The sequence below is a fragment of the Coregonus lavaretus genome (genome assembly GCF_964263955.1).
Source record: "Coregonus lavaretus genome assembly, chromosome: 4".
NCBI lineage: Eukaryota > Metazoa > Chordata > Actinopteri > Salmoniformes > Salmonidae > Coregonus > Coregonus lavaretus.
Window position 1 is genome coordinate 8,547,215 of NC_139991.1, and position 13,031 is coordinate 8,560,245.

At 46.2% G+C, this 13,031-nt stretch overlaps 1 protein-coding gene across 1 annotated transcript; it reads right to left on the reverse strand.

Annotated features, from left to right (window-relative positions):
* Nucleotides 1-61: 61 nt before the first annotated feature.
* On the reverse strand, nucleotides 62-6,533 carry LOC311127728 (uncharacterized protein). The gene is made up of 14 exons (XM_084159597.1): nucleotides 6,430-6,533; nucleotides 5,595-5,722; nucleotides 5,282-5,406; nucleotides 4,981-5,071; nucleotides 4,782-4,861; nucleotides 4,153-4,197; nucleotides 3,989-4,035; nucleotides 3,720-3,895; nucleotides 3,551-3,629; nucleotides 3,296-3,457; nucleotides 3,037-3,150; nucleotides 2,362-2,906; nucleotides 2,167-2,243; nucleotides 62-495 (listed from the first exon to the last, which is right to left on the reverse strand). The coding sequence occupies exons 2-14, from the start codon at nucleotides 5,709-5,711 to the stop codon at nucleotides 390-392; spliced, it is 1,764 nt and encodes a 587-aa protein (XP_084015723.1). The 5' UTR covers nucleotides 5,712-5,722; nucleotides 6,430-6,533; the 3' UTR covers nucleotides 62-389.
* Between the last annotated feature and the right edge of the window lie 6,498 nt (nucleotides 6,534-13,031).

Sequence of the window (13,031 nt, forward strand, 5' to 3'; positions counted from 1 at the left end):
ATGTACCTGTGACTATTTTTGTTGTGCTTATATTTAGTAAAAATTATTCTAGAGGACATCTGATATGATTTGTATTTTATTATAGCAGCCAGTGAATGTTTGCATAAGGAAATAAGTGCATGTGTGTTATTCAAAAGTCAAATTAAGGAAAGAACATCTGTGAGTAACTGACAGAATAAAATGATCTTGTTGTTGACAAATGAAAAGTTGATAAGTTCACATTTGCCTGCTTCTCAGTAGTTGACACAATTCAATTACTAATTGATATTTATTTATCAATATTCAGGATGTTATATAAACATAACAATAGAGATTCATAAAAAACAACGTACACTCTGTACACTATGAATTCAACACAATGGGAAGATGGGGACGATGACCTCAGGTTGTCAGCTGGGGTGAGCCTGGGGTCGCAGCTGTGTATCCTTGACAACATCCGTCTGCATGGAAGGGACCAGGTACCGTACAGCCCAGTGCAACATGCCATCAGGAATCCTGCAGGATACACACACACAGTTAAGCATTGTACACACATACAGTGGGGAAAAAAAGTATTTAGTCAGCCACCAATTGTGCAAGTTCTCCCACTTAAAAAGATGAGAGAGGCCTGTAATTTTCATCATAGGTACACGTCAACTATGACAGACAAATTGAGATTTTTTTTCTCCAGAAAATCACATTGTAGGATTTTTTATGAATTTATTTGCAAATTATGGTGGAAAATAAGTATTTGGTCACCTACAAACAAGCAAGATCTCTGGCTCTCACAGACCTGTAACTTCTTCTTTAAGAGGCTCCTCTGTCCTCCACTCGTTACCTGTATTAATGGCACCTGTTTGAACTTGTTATCAGTATAAAAGACACCTGTCCACAACCTCAAACAGTCACACTCCAAACTCCACTATGGCCAAGACCAAAGAGCTGTCAAAGGACACCAGAAACAAAATTGTAGACATGCACCAGGCTGGGAAGACTGAATCTGCAATAGGTAAGCAGCTTGGTTTGAAGAAATCAACTGTGGGAGCAATTATTAGGAAATGGAAGACCACTGATAATCTCCCTCGATCTGGGGCTCCACGCAAGATCTCACCCCGTGGGGTCAAAATGATCACAAGAACGGTGAGCAAAAATCCCAGAACCACACGGGGGGAACTAGTGAATGACCTGCAGAGAGCTGGGACCAAAGTAACAAAGCCTACCATCAGTAACACACTACTCAAATCCTGCAGTGCCAGACGTGTCCCCCTGCTTAAGACAGTACATGTCCAGGCCCGTCTGAAGTTTGCTAGAGTGCATTTGGATGATCCAGAAGAGGATTGGGAGAATGTCATATGGTCAGATGAAACCAAAATATAACTTTTTGGTAAAAACTCAACTCGTCGTGTTTGGAGGACAAAGAATGCTGAGTTGCATCCAAAGAACACCATACCTACTGTGAAGCATGGGGGTGGAAACATCATGCTTTGGGGCAGTTTTTCTGCAAAGGGACCAGGACGACTGATCCGTGTAAAGGAAAGAATGAATGGGGCCATGTATCGTGAGATTTTGAGTGAAAACCTCCTTCCATCAGCAAGGGCATTGAAGATCAAACGTGGCTGGGTCTTTCTGCATGACAATGATCCCAAACACACCGCCCAGGCAACGAAGGAGTGGCTTCGTAAGAAGCATTTCAAGGTCCTGGAGTGGCCTAGCCAGTCTCCAGATCTCAACCCCATAGAAAATCTTTGGTTGTTGAAAGTCTGTGTTGCCCAGCGACAGCCCCAAAACATCACTGCTCTAGAGGAGATCTGCATGGAGGAATGGGCCAAAATACCAGCAACAGTGTGTGAAAACCTTGTGAAGACTTACAGAAAACGTTTGACCTGTGTCATTGCCAACTAAGGGTATATAACAAAGTATTGAGAAACTTTTGTTATTGACCAAATACTTATTTTCCACCATAATTTGCAAATAAATTCATAAAAAATCCTACAATGTGATTTTCTGGATTTTTTTTTCTCATTTTGTCTGTCATAGTTGACGTGTACCTATGATCAAAATTACAGGCCTCTCTCATCTTTTTAAGTGGGAGAACTTGCACAATTGGGGGCTGACTAAATACTTTTTTTCCCCACTGTACATACGCACACACACACACACAGACACACACACACACGGCTTACTCACTTTAAATAGCTTAGATCCTTCGAAATGCGGCCACACAGCTGATAAGAATATGAGAACGAAGTGCCATCACTGTGAACCTGAAAGAGCAAGACAGATAATTTACTTCACACCAATCTAACAAAATGGACAGGTTCCAAATTCCACTAAATGGTCAATATATATCCTATTTCTTGGTTGAAAATTGGTCGCCCTTACATTGGAGGGCCTCTGGGGGGCTATTGCAGCAACTGCCTTCTGTTTGCAGCTGCTTCCCTCCCCAATCCTGGGAATCTCCTGAGTTTCAAACATCCAGGAGGGCGGGCTGCGGTTCTTCTGCATATCTTCTTCCTCCCAGGTGATATCATTATCCTCGGGGGTCCGCACAGAACTCTTCCTTTTAGCCTTCCTACAACTCTTCACAACAGCCTCCTCTTCCTCCACCTGATCCTGCTGCTCCATGATTGGAAGTTGATGTATTGTGGTTGAGCCACTGTGGTGGAGTTTCATGCCAGAGTGTTGGTGCTTTGTAGATAGACTCACAGTGGAGGAGGAGCCACTGGAGGGGAGCAGGCTGTGGGAGGGGCCTGGTTTTTGATAAGGAGGAAGGGAGCGTTCACCTGACCTTTGGGTGGCCCCAGGGGTCAAGGATGGCACCTGGGTGCTGGTTGCCAGGGGAAACGGTGCAGGGGTGACTGGTTGTGGAGTGGGGTCGAGCAGAGACTGGCTCTTCTGGAGTGGGAGGGGCTCTGAGGTGATGGATTCTGTCAGGGAACCAATGAGAGACAGAAGTCAGAATATCTGTACTACGGCGCAAAGACAAATGTGCATGGTGTGGTGTGTGCGTAGAGGTTGATAGATGATTGATGAAAAGTTAAAATGAAAGGAGCACACCGTCAGATGCAGAGGAGGTCCTGAGCAGCTCAGCTGCTGGAGCAAACATGTCCCATGGGCTCGCCACTGCTCCTCCAGTCACCCCTGACACCACCTCTCCATCCATACTCTCCTCTAGAGAGAGGGAGAGAAAAATATAGATATTTGTACACACACTGTCACACTTGGGCTCTATTATGCTAGCAGCATACTTCAGGTAGCAGTAACTGATAGCAAATACTTAATTTACAGCATGGACCAGTTAACAAACATAACTCACGAGAATGTGTGGGCTCATGGGCAGGATGTCTTCTCTCCAGAGGCACTGGCCTGTCAGTCTGACTGCTGTCAGCAGCAACAATTGGTTGATATGTCTCTGGTGGGTCTGTCGGTCTGTCTTCAGATGGAGGGACCAGTCCACTCTGTGTTTCACTGTTGTCTTCTAAATAAAACACAACGGTCAGCTCAGAAAGACAGAACAGGTGTAGGCGATTTTCAGGTGTGAGAGAGAGGGTGAGACACCCTCAAGTGTTACCTGAGGGTGTGTGTAGTTTCTGACTCAGATTGTCTGGGATGTGTAGGTGAGACACAGGGACATTGAAAGTATCCTCCCTCTAGGAAAAAACAACAACATTCTTATAAAGTTGCAGATTTCCTACTGTTTTCTTACATTTAATAGGTTGGTCACACACACACACACACACCTTATATCTGACCCTTTCAATAGCCCATCTGGTGCCAGTGTGTGTGAGGCCATTGGAGGTGGAGGGCTGTGGGGAGGGGGGATTTGTGGGCGTCCTCAGGAGTTCCATCACATCCTCCAACAGAGACTGGCGCCAGTCATGCTGCCACTCCCCCAGCAGCTCTGACAGACTGAACTCTAGGAGACAGGAAACACAGTCATATACACAGGTGTGGCAAACAATAAGGATACAAATCAGCAATGGTGTGCAGAGTGTAAAGAGTGCTGTACCAGACTGGGTGTTCTGAGTATGGACAGAATCCTGTGCAAGCAGGGATCTGGGGATAAAAGAAAACACATGATCAACAAATACAATTTATAAAGTAATGTACGCATGCATTATATGCACATTTTTTTTTTGCAAACACAGACACTTACACACACCCCATGCTCACCTCCATGTTGTACAGATCTGTTGTCTGACTGAGTTGAGCGATGTGCTGAAACAAAAGCCAGTTGGAGAGTCACTAGATTTAATGTGTGTATCACAGGAGGCTGCTGAGGGGAGAACGGCTCATAATAATGGCCGGAACGGAGCAAATGGAATGGCATCAAACACCTGGAAACCATGTGTTTGATGTATTTGTTACGTATTTGTTACATTTTAGTCATTTAGCAGACGCTCTTATCCAGAGCGACTTACAGTTAGTGCATACATAATTTTTTTATCGAACCCACAACCCTGGTGTTGCAAACGCCATGCTCTACCAACTGAGCTACATCCCCTGCCGGCCATTCCCTCCCCTACCCTGGACGACGCTGGGCCAATTGTGCGCGCCGCCCCATGGGTCTCCCGGTCGCGGCCGGCTACGACAGAGCCTGGATTCGAACCAGGATCTCTAGTGGCACAGCTAGCACTGCGATGCAGTGCCTTAGACCACTGCGCCACTCGGGAGTTACCATTTCACTCAATCCGCTCCAGTCATTAGAACGAGCCTGTTCTCCCCAATTAAGGTGCAACCAACCTCCTGTGGTGTGTATGTGTTGGTGTCTGGATCTAGAGGCCAGGAGGTGCGTCTCTCACCAGCAAGGGGTGTTGTCTTTAGCAGCCCCAGCTGATGTGGTGGTCAGCTCACCAACCGATAAGTAAAACTGGCTCTTTGTCTGAGGAGATGAGGCCACATTTATAGTAAAATATGAATGGTAAAGAATAAAGAACAGGAGCTGTCTCTCCAAGACCAAAGGACTACTAGTACCAGTATCATAGGATCATTCACACACACCTGTTCAGGGGCCATGTTGAACTGTAGGGTGTATGAATACACACACATTGTGCAATTGATGAGACTGGAGAAGCACTCACGGTCCTCCTGCCTGCCAGAGGATACAGATAGATTGAAATGCATCACCATTTACTGTATGGCTTCATTTTCTTAATAGGTTTTGTCTCGTCTTGTTTCTCCTTTGTTGGCTGTTAGATTTGTACTGGTCTTAACAAGATATGGTTTATAGATGGGTTTTAGATATACATGTCATTTAATATGATCTCATAGGCCTCTTGGCTTGTCCTAAATGTTTACTCACTCCTGAAGAGTCTCCCAGGCGTCCTGGGTCAGTATGGCGGGGATGTGCACCACTCCATCAGAGAGGTACAGTAACGTTGTCAAACCCTCAGTCTGCCGGGCCTGGGACTCTGACATCCGCCCGACCTATAGAGAGAGACAGAAAGGTGTGAGCAAAATAAGCTCTCTCTTGTGTGCGCACACGCACACACACACACACACACACACACACACACACACACACACACACACACACACACCACTGTACAGTCAGATAGCTTCTAAACTTGGAACACAGGCCTAGCATGAAGTGTATGTAATAGATGCCTCATTACCCCCACAACATGCGCTTTCATCAGAGTGTTCTTCTTCTCCTCCTTTGGCTCTGTGCCGTAACTCAGGATGATCTGCTCTATCCAGGGCTCCAACTTAGTCCTCCTACACCGAGGCATGGCCACACACCCTAAAACACATCAGACAGGCATGTACAGAATAATGTGACAGTTGAGAGTTGATGGCACTAGTCCCTTATATTATACTATTTTCAGTATACTAGCTAGTTACTAGTTATCTGTTATTACATTAACTGGTGTGGTGACTATAATATCCATACACAATTGTGGATTTATTAGCTAGCTAAACATTGCAGTGAAAAAAGGCTCTCATGGTACTAACTTTTCCACACATAACTAGTTTACAAACTAAACTAAGACAAATTACAACTAGGCCTAGCTCATAGAATAGATCAGATCAAGAAAACATCAATATTAGCTATAACGTTACTTAGCTAGCTAGCTTTGTTGTGAACTGTACGGCAAAGTCTTCCTCCTACTCGTGTGAACTGTACGGCGAAGTCTTCCTCCTACTCGTGCAAATTTAGCTGCCTACACCTAACCTTAGCTAGCTACTGTAGATCCCCTATGTCAGCGGTTTATAACCTTTTTCCGTTACTGTACCACCAACTAAATGTTGCTTTGCCCGGAGTACCCCTGAAGTACCCCCTTATGTGCATTTGACCAGTAGGCCTATGGTCTCATGAGTCTTCTCAAGTACCCCCTGTGGATAGGCCAAGTACCCCCCCTGGTTGGGAACCACTGCCCTAGGTCGTCATGTCGCTCAGATTTACACTATTACATTTAGTTACAGAGGCTATTAGATATTGCAACTCACCTGATAGTAAAACAACGACAACCACTTTTGAGCCTGGTTGAATGTAGCGGTTCCACTGAGTGATGTTACTTTATTTACGTTCCGTTGATGAACGTTTCCACAGCAATCGGTTCCCACTGCAGTCCCCTATCATGGGAAACACTGTTCACGCCACTTCGATACCCAAGTCCCGTCCCGTCACACACGTTATATTCCTTTCCTTGTCCACCCCTTATCTAAAGTGTCTGTATTAAAGCACTTGTGGACGTAAATGTAAATGTAATGTAAATGAGAACACCTGTCCAGTCCCTTCATCTACCCTTAACAAATAAGGAAAGGAGATGAGGGAATTATGCCTATAGGAGTATTGGGAGCAACATCCCCTAGTGTAATTGCTCCCCTCCCTCTGCCCTGGACAATTTGTCCTTGGAGACAAGTGATGGCCAGATATGGTTCTTCTACCACATATTGCCTTCATCAATCCAATAATTTCTGGCCCTCAAGGTGCGTCGTCAAGGTCATATGGGAATAGGGCAAGGATTCACTCTGGTACTACTATGAAGAAACTCTTCTATCTCAGACCTTCTCTCCTTCCACCACCTTTTGTCATACATTTCTGGTTTAGGCTTAGTTATAGACATTCCAAAGAGATTGGGAGCCAGGAACTAACAGATGGACTGAAGCATGATAAAGACATCATGACATATTGAATATTCCTTTTAATAATCATAAGTAAGTATACGTCTCATATCCATCTATTGTAAACATATTTCACCACAGTTGTTGTATTACACAATTATACAATACATGCAATGCAAATGTAAACATGGTCGAAAAAAAGGACACTGTGCTGGGTCAGTCCATTTGTGTCACACAGAGGGGGTCTCAGTTCTTTGGTCCGATGTTCCACCCTCTGCAGTTTGCTGCTGTGATGTGGTCCCTGTACTCAGTCCCATGGACTCTCCCCCCGTTTCTTTTACTGTGGTCTCCCCTGCCTCTATCACAGTAGTTGGTCCCTTGTTTGTCTTGCTCTCTACCGCCTCCTTAGTTTTGAACTCTTTTTCATCTGACACATTGGTCCCTCCTTCCCTCTTTTTATCCCCATCCTTTTTACACAGCTCTCTTCCCTCATTTGATTTGGTCCCTTCTACTCCCTGCCTCATGATCTCATCCACCTTCTGCAGACCCTCTTCCCTCTCCTCTTTTATGGTTTCTCCTATGTAGTGCGCCAATGATTTCTGTTCTTTTTCTTTCTTTGTGGCCCTCCTGTCATCTTCTTCCTTGCTACTTGGCTCCTTCTCTTTCTCCTTGTTCCGCTCTACCCTTTCAGCATTCAGGTCGTCTGTAGGAGAGGAAAGGGAGGGGGAAATTATGTTATTTTCAACAGGTTACTTCCACATTTCAAGCAATATTATTATTATTATTATTATTGAACACACACACTTACTTGTACCCTTAGTCATGGACAGCAGTCCCATTGCAGGATTAGAGCTAATTCTCTCCTCAGGTGATGGTTGAATAGTATTAGTTGGTGTGGGGCTAGTAGAGTTAGCGGGGGTTGGACTGGAAGAGTTAGTGGGGCTATGAGTAGAAGAGTTAGTGGGACAATGAGTAGCAGAATTAGTGGGGATTGGGATAGTGGTGTGTGTAGTAGAGTTAGTAGGTTTATTGGTGTTGGTGGGATTTGAAGAGTTAGTGGGGGTGCTGGTAGTAGAGTTAGTGGGGTTGAGGGTACTGATGGGGACATAAGAGTTAGTGGAGGTGCTGGTAGTAGAGTTAGTGGGGTTGAGGGTACTGATGGGGACATAAGAGTTAGTGGGGGTGCTGGTAGTAGAGTTAGTGGGGTTGAGGGTACTGATGGGGACATAAGAGTTAGTGGGGGTGCTGGTAGTAGAGTTAGTGGGGTTGAGGGTACTGATGGGGACATAAGAGTTAGTGGGGGTGCTGGTAGTAGAGGTAGTGGGGTTGAGGGTACTGATGGGGACATAAGAGTTAGTGGGGGTGCTGGTAGTAGAGGTAGTGGGGTTGAGGGTACTGATGGGGACAGAAGAGTTAGTGGCAGTGGTGATATTAGAAGGGCTTGTAGAGATAGTGGTGACGGGGATAGAGTTAATGGGGGTGGGGGTAGTGGCCAGGCTAGTAGAATTAGTTGGGATGGGACTAGTAGTGTTAGTAGAGGTGTGAGTAGAAGAGAATGTGGGGGAGGAAATATTGGTGGATTTAGTTGAGTGAGTGGCAGTGGGGATAGAAGTGGCAGTGGGGGAGTGAGTAGTAGAGAGAATGGGGATCGGACTGGTAGGGATAGTAGCAGTGTGAGTAGCACAGTTAGTGGAAGTTGAGCTGGTAGAGCAAGTAGGGATAGGACTAGTAGAGTTAGTGGGGCTTGAGGTAGAAGTGAAGTTGACAGAGTTAGTTGCGCTGGTATTGTTAGTTGCGGTTTGGGTAGCGTTGGAGTCAGTAGAGTTTATGGGGATATGGGTAGGGGTGGAAGCACCATTCATAGAATTAAGGGTAGAGGTTGTTATAGTAGTAGCAGGAGATAGAGGTGGGGTAACTGAGTTAGTAGTTAGGGTAGTTGGGGTGGGACACAGAGAGTTAGTGGAGGTGGGAGTAGAAGTGTTGTTGGCAGCAGAAGCAATTATGGAGTTAGAAGTATTTAGTGTTGGAGTTGTCGAGTCAGTAGAAGTTGAGGCAGCAGTATCAGTAAGGGTAGGGGTAGAAGCATTAGTGGTGGGGGTTGTTGATGTAGGGGTATCAGTATTAGTGTTAACAGGTGTTGGGGCAGTAATGCTTGTAATGGTGATGGTGGCTAGATTAGGGATGGCAGACGTAGAGGTGGTTGGGGTGGTGGAGTCAGTGGAGGTAGGGGAAGTTGGGGTGGGGTTAATAGTGGGGATAAAAACAGTGTTAATGTCAGTAGGGGGGGTGGAAGTTGTAATATTCATAGGGGCCGATGTAGTTGTGATGGAGGTAGTGGTAGTGGTTGTGGTAGGGTTAGTACTGGGGATAAAGGTGGTGGTGTTGGGGGTGGGGGCTGTAGTATTGATAGGGGTAGGTGCAGACATCGTAGAGGTGATAATGTCATTGGGGGTTGTATTAGAGGAAGTAGCGGTAATAGAAACTGGGATGGAAGAGTTAGTGGGTTCAGGGACAGGGGAGGTGGAGGGGATGATGGTGTCAGTAGGAACAGAAGAGTTAGTGTGATCTGGGACAGGGGAGGGGATGATGGTGTCAGTAGGAACAGAAGAGTTAGTGTGATCTGGGACAGGGGAGGGGATGATGGTGTCAGTGGGAATAGAAGAGTTAGTGGGGTCTGGGACAGGGGAGGGAATGATGGTGTCAGTGATAATAGAAGAGTTAGTGGGATCTGGGACAGGGGAGGGAATGATGGTGTCAGTGGGAATAGAAGAGTTAGTGGGATCTGGCACAGGGGAGGGAATGATGGTGTCAGTCGGAATAGAAGAGTTAGTGGGATCTGGGACAGGGGAGGGAATGATGGTGTCAGTAGGAACAGAAGAGTTAGTGTGATCTGGAACAGGGTAGGGAATGATGGTGTCAGTGGGAATAGAAGAGTTAGTGGGGTCTGGGACAGGGGAGGGAATGATGGTGTCAGTGGGAATAGAAGAGTTAGTGGGATCTGGGACAGTGATGGGAATAGTGGCGTCAGTGGGGATAGGTTTAGAACTGGTAGGGGTATCAGTGATACTAGGGGTGGGGTCTGTGGGGGAACATGCTTCTCCTTCCTGTATTTTGGCTAGGTCATTCTCAGGGGTGAGATGACTGGAGATAGTGGGAGGTGGGGTTGGGCCTCGCTTAATTATTGGCTTAGGAGGCAGAGCAGGTTTCCCAGCTGACTCATGTGCGGACACACTCTGTCGGACCGGACGTCTCGTATCTAAAGACAAAGAAGATGAGTATAACATACACAAAATTGTATGCAATAGTGTGTGTGTGTTTGTCTGTGTGTGTGTGTTTGTGTGTGTGTGTGTGTGTTACCTGATGAGGTGGACATGGTCCGGGGCTTCATAAATGTGGGTGGGGGCTCAGGTTTATTATCGATGATAGTACCTGAAACCAAGACAGAAAATGAACGAACACACACATCCAACACCACACACAGACTCGCACATATACTGTAGCAAGTGTTATATGAGTAAAGGGACTTACCCTCTGATTCAGCTTTTTTCATCTCTCCCTCCTGACTCTGTAGAATGGAATAAGAATGTTTATGTTTTCCTTATAGACACACAACCACATACATATAGACTCGCACATACACACTCAGATAAATGCACATACACACCTGTGTCTCTCCTGGCTGAGCTTTGGACACACCAATACGTTGTAGCACGAGTTGGAGGCGCTGCTCAAAGCCATGATGGCCGTCAGATGAGGGTTTCTGAAACCAACCAGGACCAAGGAGAAGCAGTCAGTACCGATAAGAACCAATCCGAACTAAAGAATAATCAAAATAAAACAAAAAAATAAGAGCGATCCTCTCATAGGCTATGAGGATTTTTTTACCAAATTGCTTTAACTCATCAAATTTTTTCAAGGGTCGGTTTTGAATACATTAGAATACGTACCTTCCCTTGTGCAGTGTTCTTGGTGTTCCCAGCGTGGGTTGCGGATCCAGAGAGCAGAATGAGAGACTGTGACTTCCCCTCTCTTAGCGCACGACGGGGTGGAGCCTCACCCCTCAGTGGAGTGGGACCATCAGAAGGAGGGGTTTCTGCTTCCACTGAATCTCCTGTCACAACGCTGTCATCCACACTCTCTTTCTCCTTCTCTTTTTCATTCTCCTTCACTTTATCTTTTTCAGCTCTGGCGGCCTCCCTGAGAGGCCGGATCAGGTCGGCGATGGAGGTCTTCTTGGCCTTCCCCTCTTGGCTTCCCTCTGACTTCACAGCTCTCCGCTTTTTAAGGGTGAAGAACTCGCCCAGCTTCCTCCTTAGGGTCCTGGAAGGGGCGGGGCAAGGGGCGGCGCTAGCAGGTGCTACTTCCACTTCCTGTTCAGTAATGGGAGGTTCCTCAGCCTCATTCTGTGTTTTCCTGGAGGAAGAGTCAGAGTAGCACAGGACCAGCATGTGTGTGTTTGTCAATCATAGGGCCCTGAGTCTTTCCTGGCCATGTGGCCTGACCTGGACAAGCTAGGGCCTGCACGCAGGTAACGTAGTCAGGAAAATGTTGCGTATTATATTTCTTGAATGTACTTATTGTAGGTTTTTATGAATATGAGCATCTCATAAATGACTCAAATTTAAAGAGGTTTACTGGGAGCTGGTTAAGATGTGTTGGGGATGAGATAGTGAAGAGTGAGATTGTCTAGGATGAGTTTGGTCAGATACTCACAGAGCGTCGACAGGAAGGACTCGCTTAGTAAAGAACTCCTCAACTCCCTCATCAACTCGCCCCATGTGATCAGGGACTTCATTTTCATTGTCAACCACCGATTCCTGTGTCAAACCCATGCACACACGCACAGAGAAAGAGATGATAAGTGTTACGGTATCTGTGATTATTAGGTGTTTGTGTGTGAGAATGTGTGTGAGTGCAGTTAGACTACCAGAGAAATAGAAAGCGAAAGAGTTTCCAATTGGTGGAAAGAGTGCTATGTTGGATATCAGGAGGTTACTGAGAGCAGTTTCTTTCATATAGCACATAGTAATTATTACATAACATTGTTACTTCATGGGCTCAGACTTCCCTGACACACAGAATATACACAGACACATCAACAACACCTCAGACATGTATCCCCTAGATCTACATTATCACACTACCATTGGTATGTACAATTACCAATGACTGACTCAGAAAACAAGTAAGACCTTATGATGTCATGTCCTGTGGCACTAAGGCTGCCCATGTGATTGATTAGGTTTGGTTTAGTTCATCCAATAAAACCAGCATCACATGTTCTAACTCTGATCGTGACTGATACAGCGCCAATGGCAGGAGGCATACAATAGATAAGGTGATGATGGCTAAGGTAGAGAAAATTCACACACACCTACCAAGAAAAAGCCCGCCAGCTTTCAGAGGAAGCATTATATAGCCCTAGAAATTAGCCACATACAGTCACAATCCTATACACAAATGCAATCCCCCCAAACACACTATTGGTTTTGAATACGCAAGCAGTTGGTTGCTGTTGCGATCCAAGTACCTTGAATCAAATAGGCACCAGGCATCTTCCCTCCCTCCATTCCCCCTGCCTCTCCCCACTGTACCCTATCTCCCCCTCCTTTCCATTATGCCTCTACACAGCACCCCTTTTTCTCCATCTCTCTGTACCTGTGGTCTGCTGGGGCGGAGGTGTTGGTTTTGTCGGTGTGGTCTAGGTCTGCTGCGGGTGTAGTGCCTCAGCGCCGGCCCGCCCAATGGAAGCTCCATAAGGGGAGACACGGCACTCTGTTGCCGTGGTGCTCCGTTGCCGTGGCTCTGTTGCTGAGGCACCGTTGCTAAGAGCACCAGCAGCAGTATCCACTGCCTCCAACAAGGTAGGAGGGGCCAAGCTGGCTAGACTGACAGATCTGACAACAAGGGGCCTCGCCTTTCTCCTCCCCCCCTCCCTCTAAGAGAAAGCGAGCGTGAGAAAGACAGAGAGAATGGAGAATATA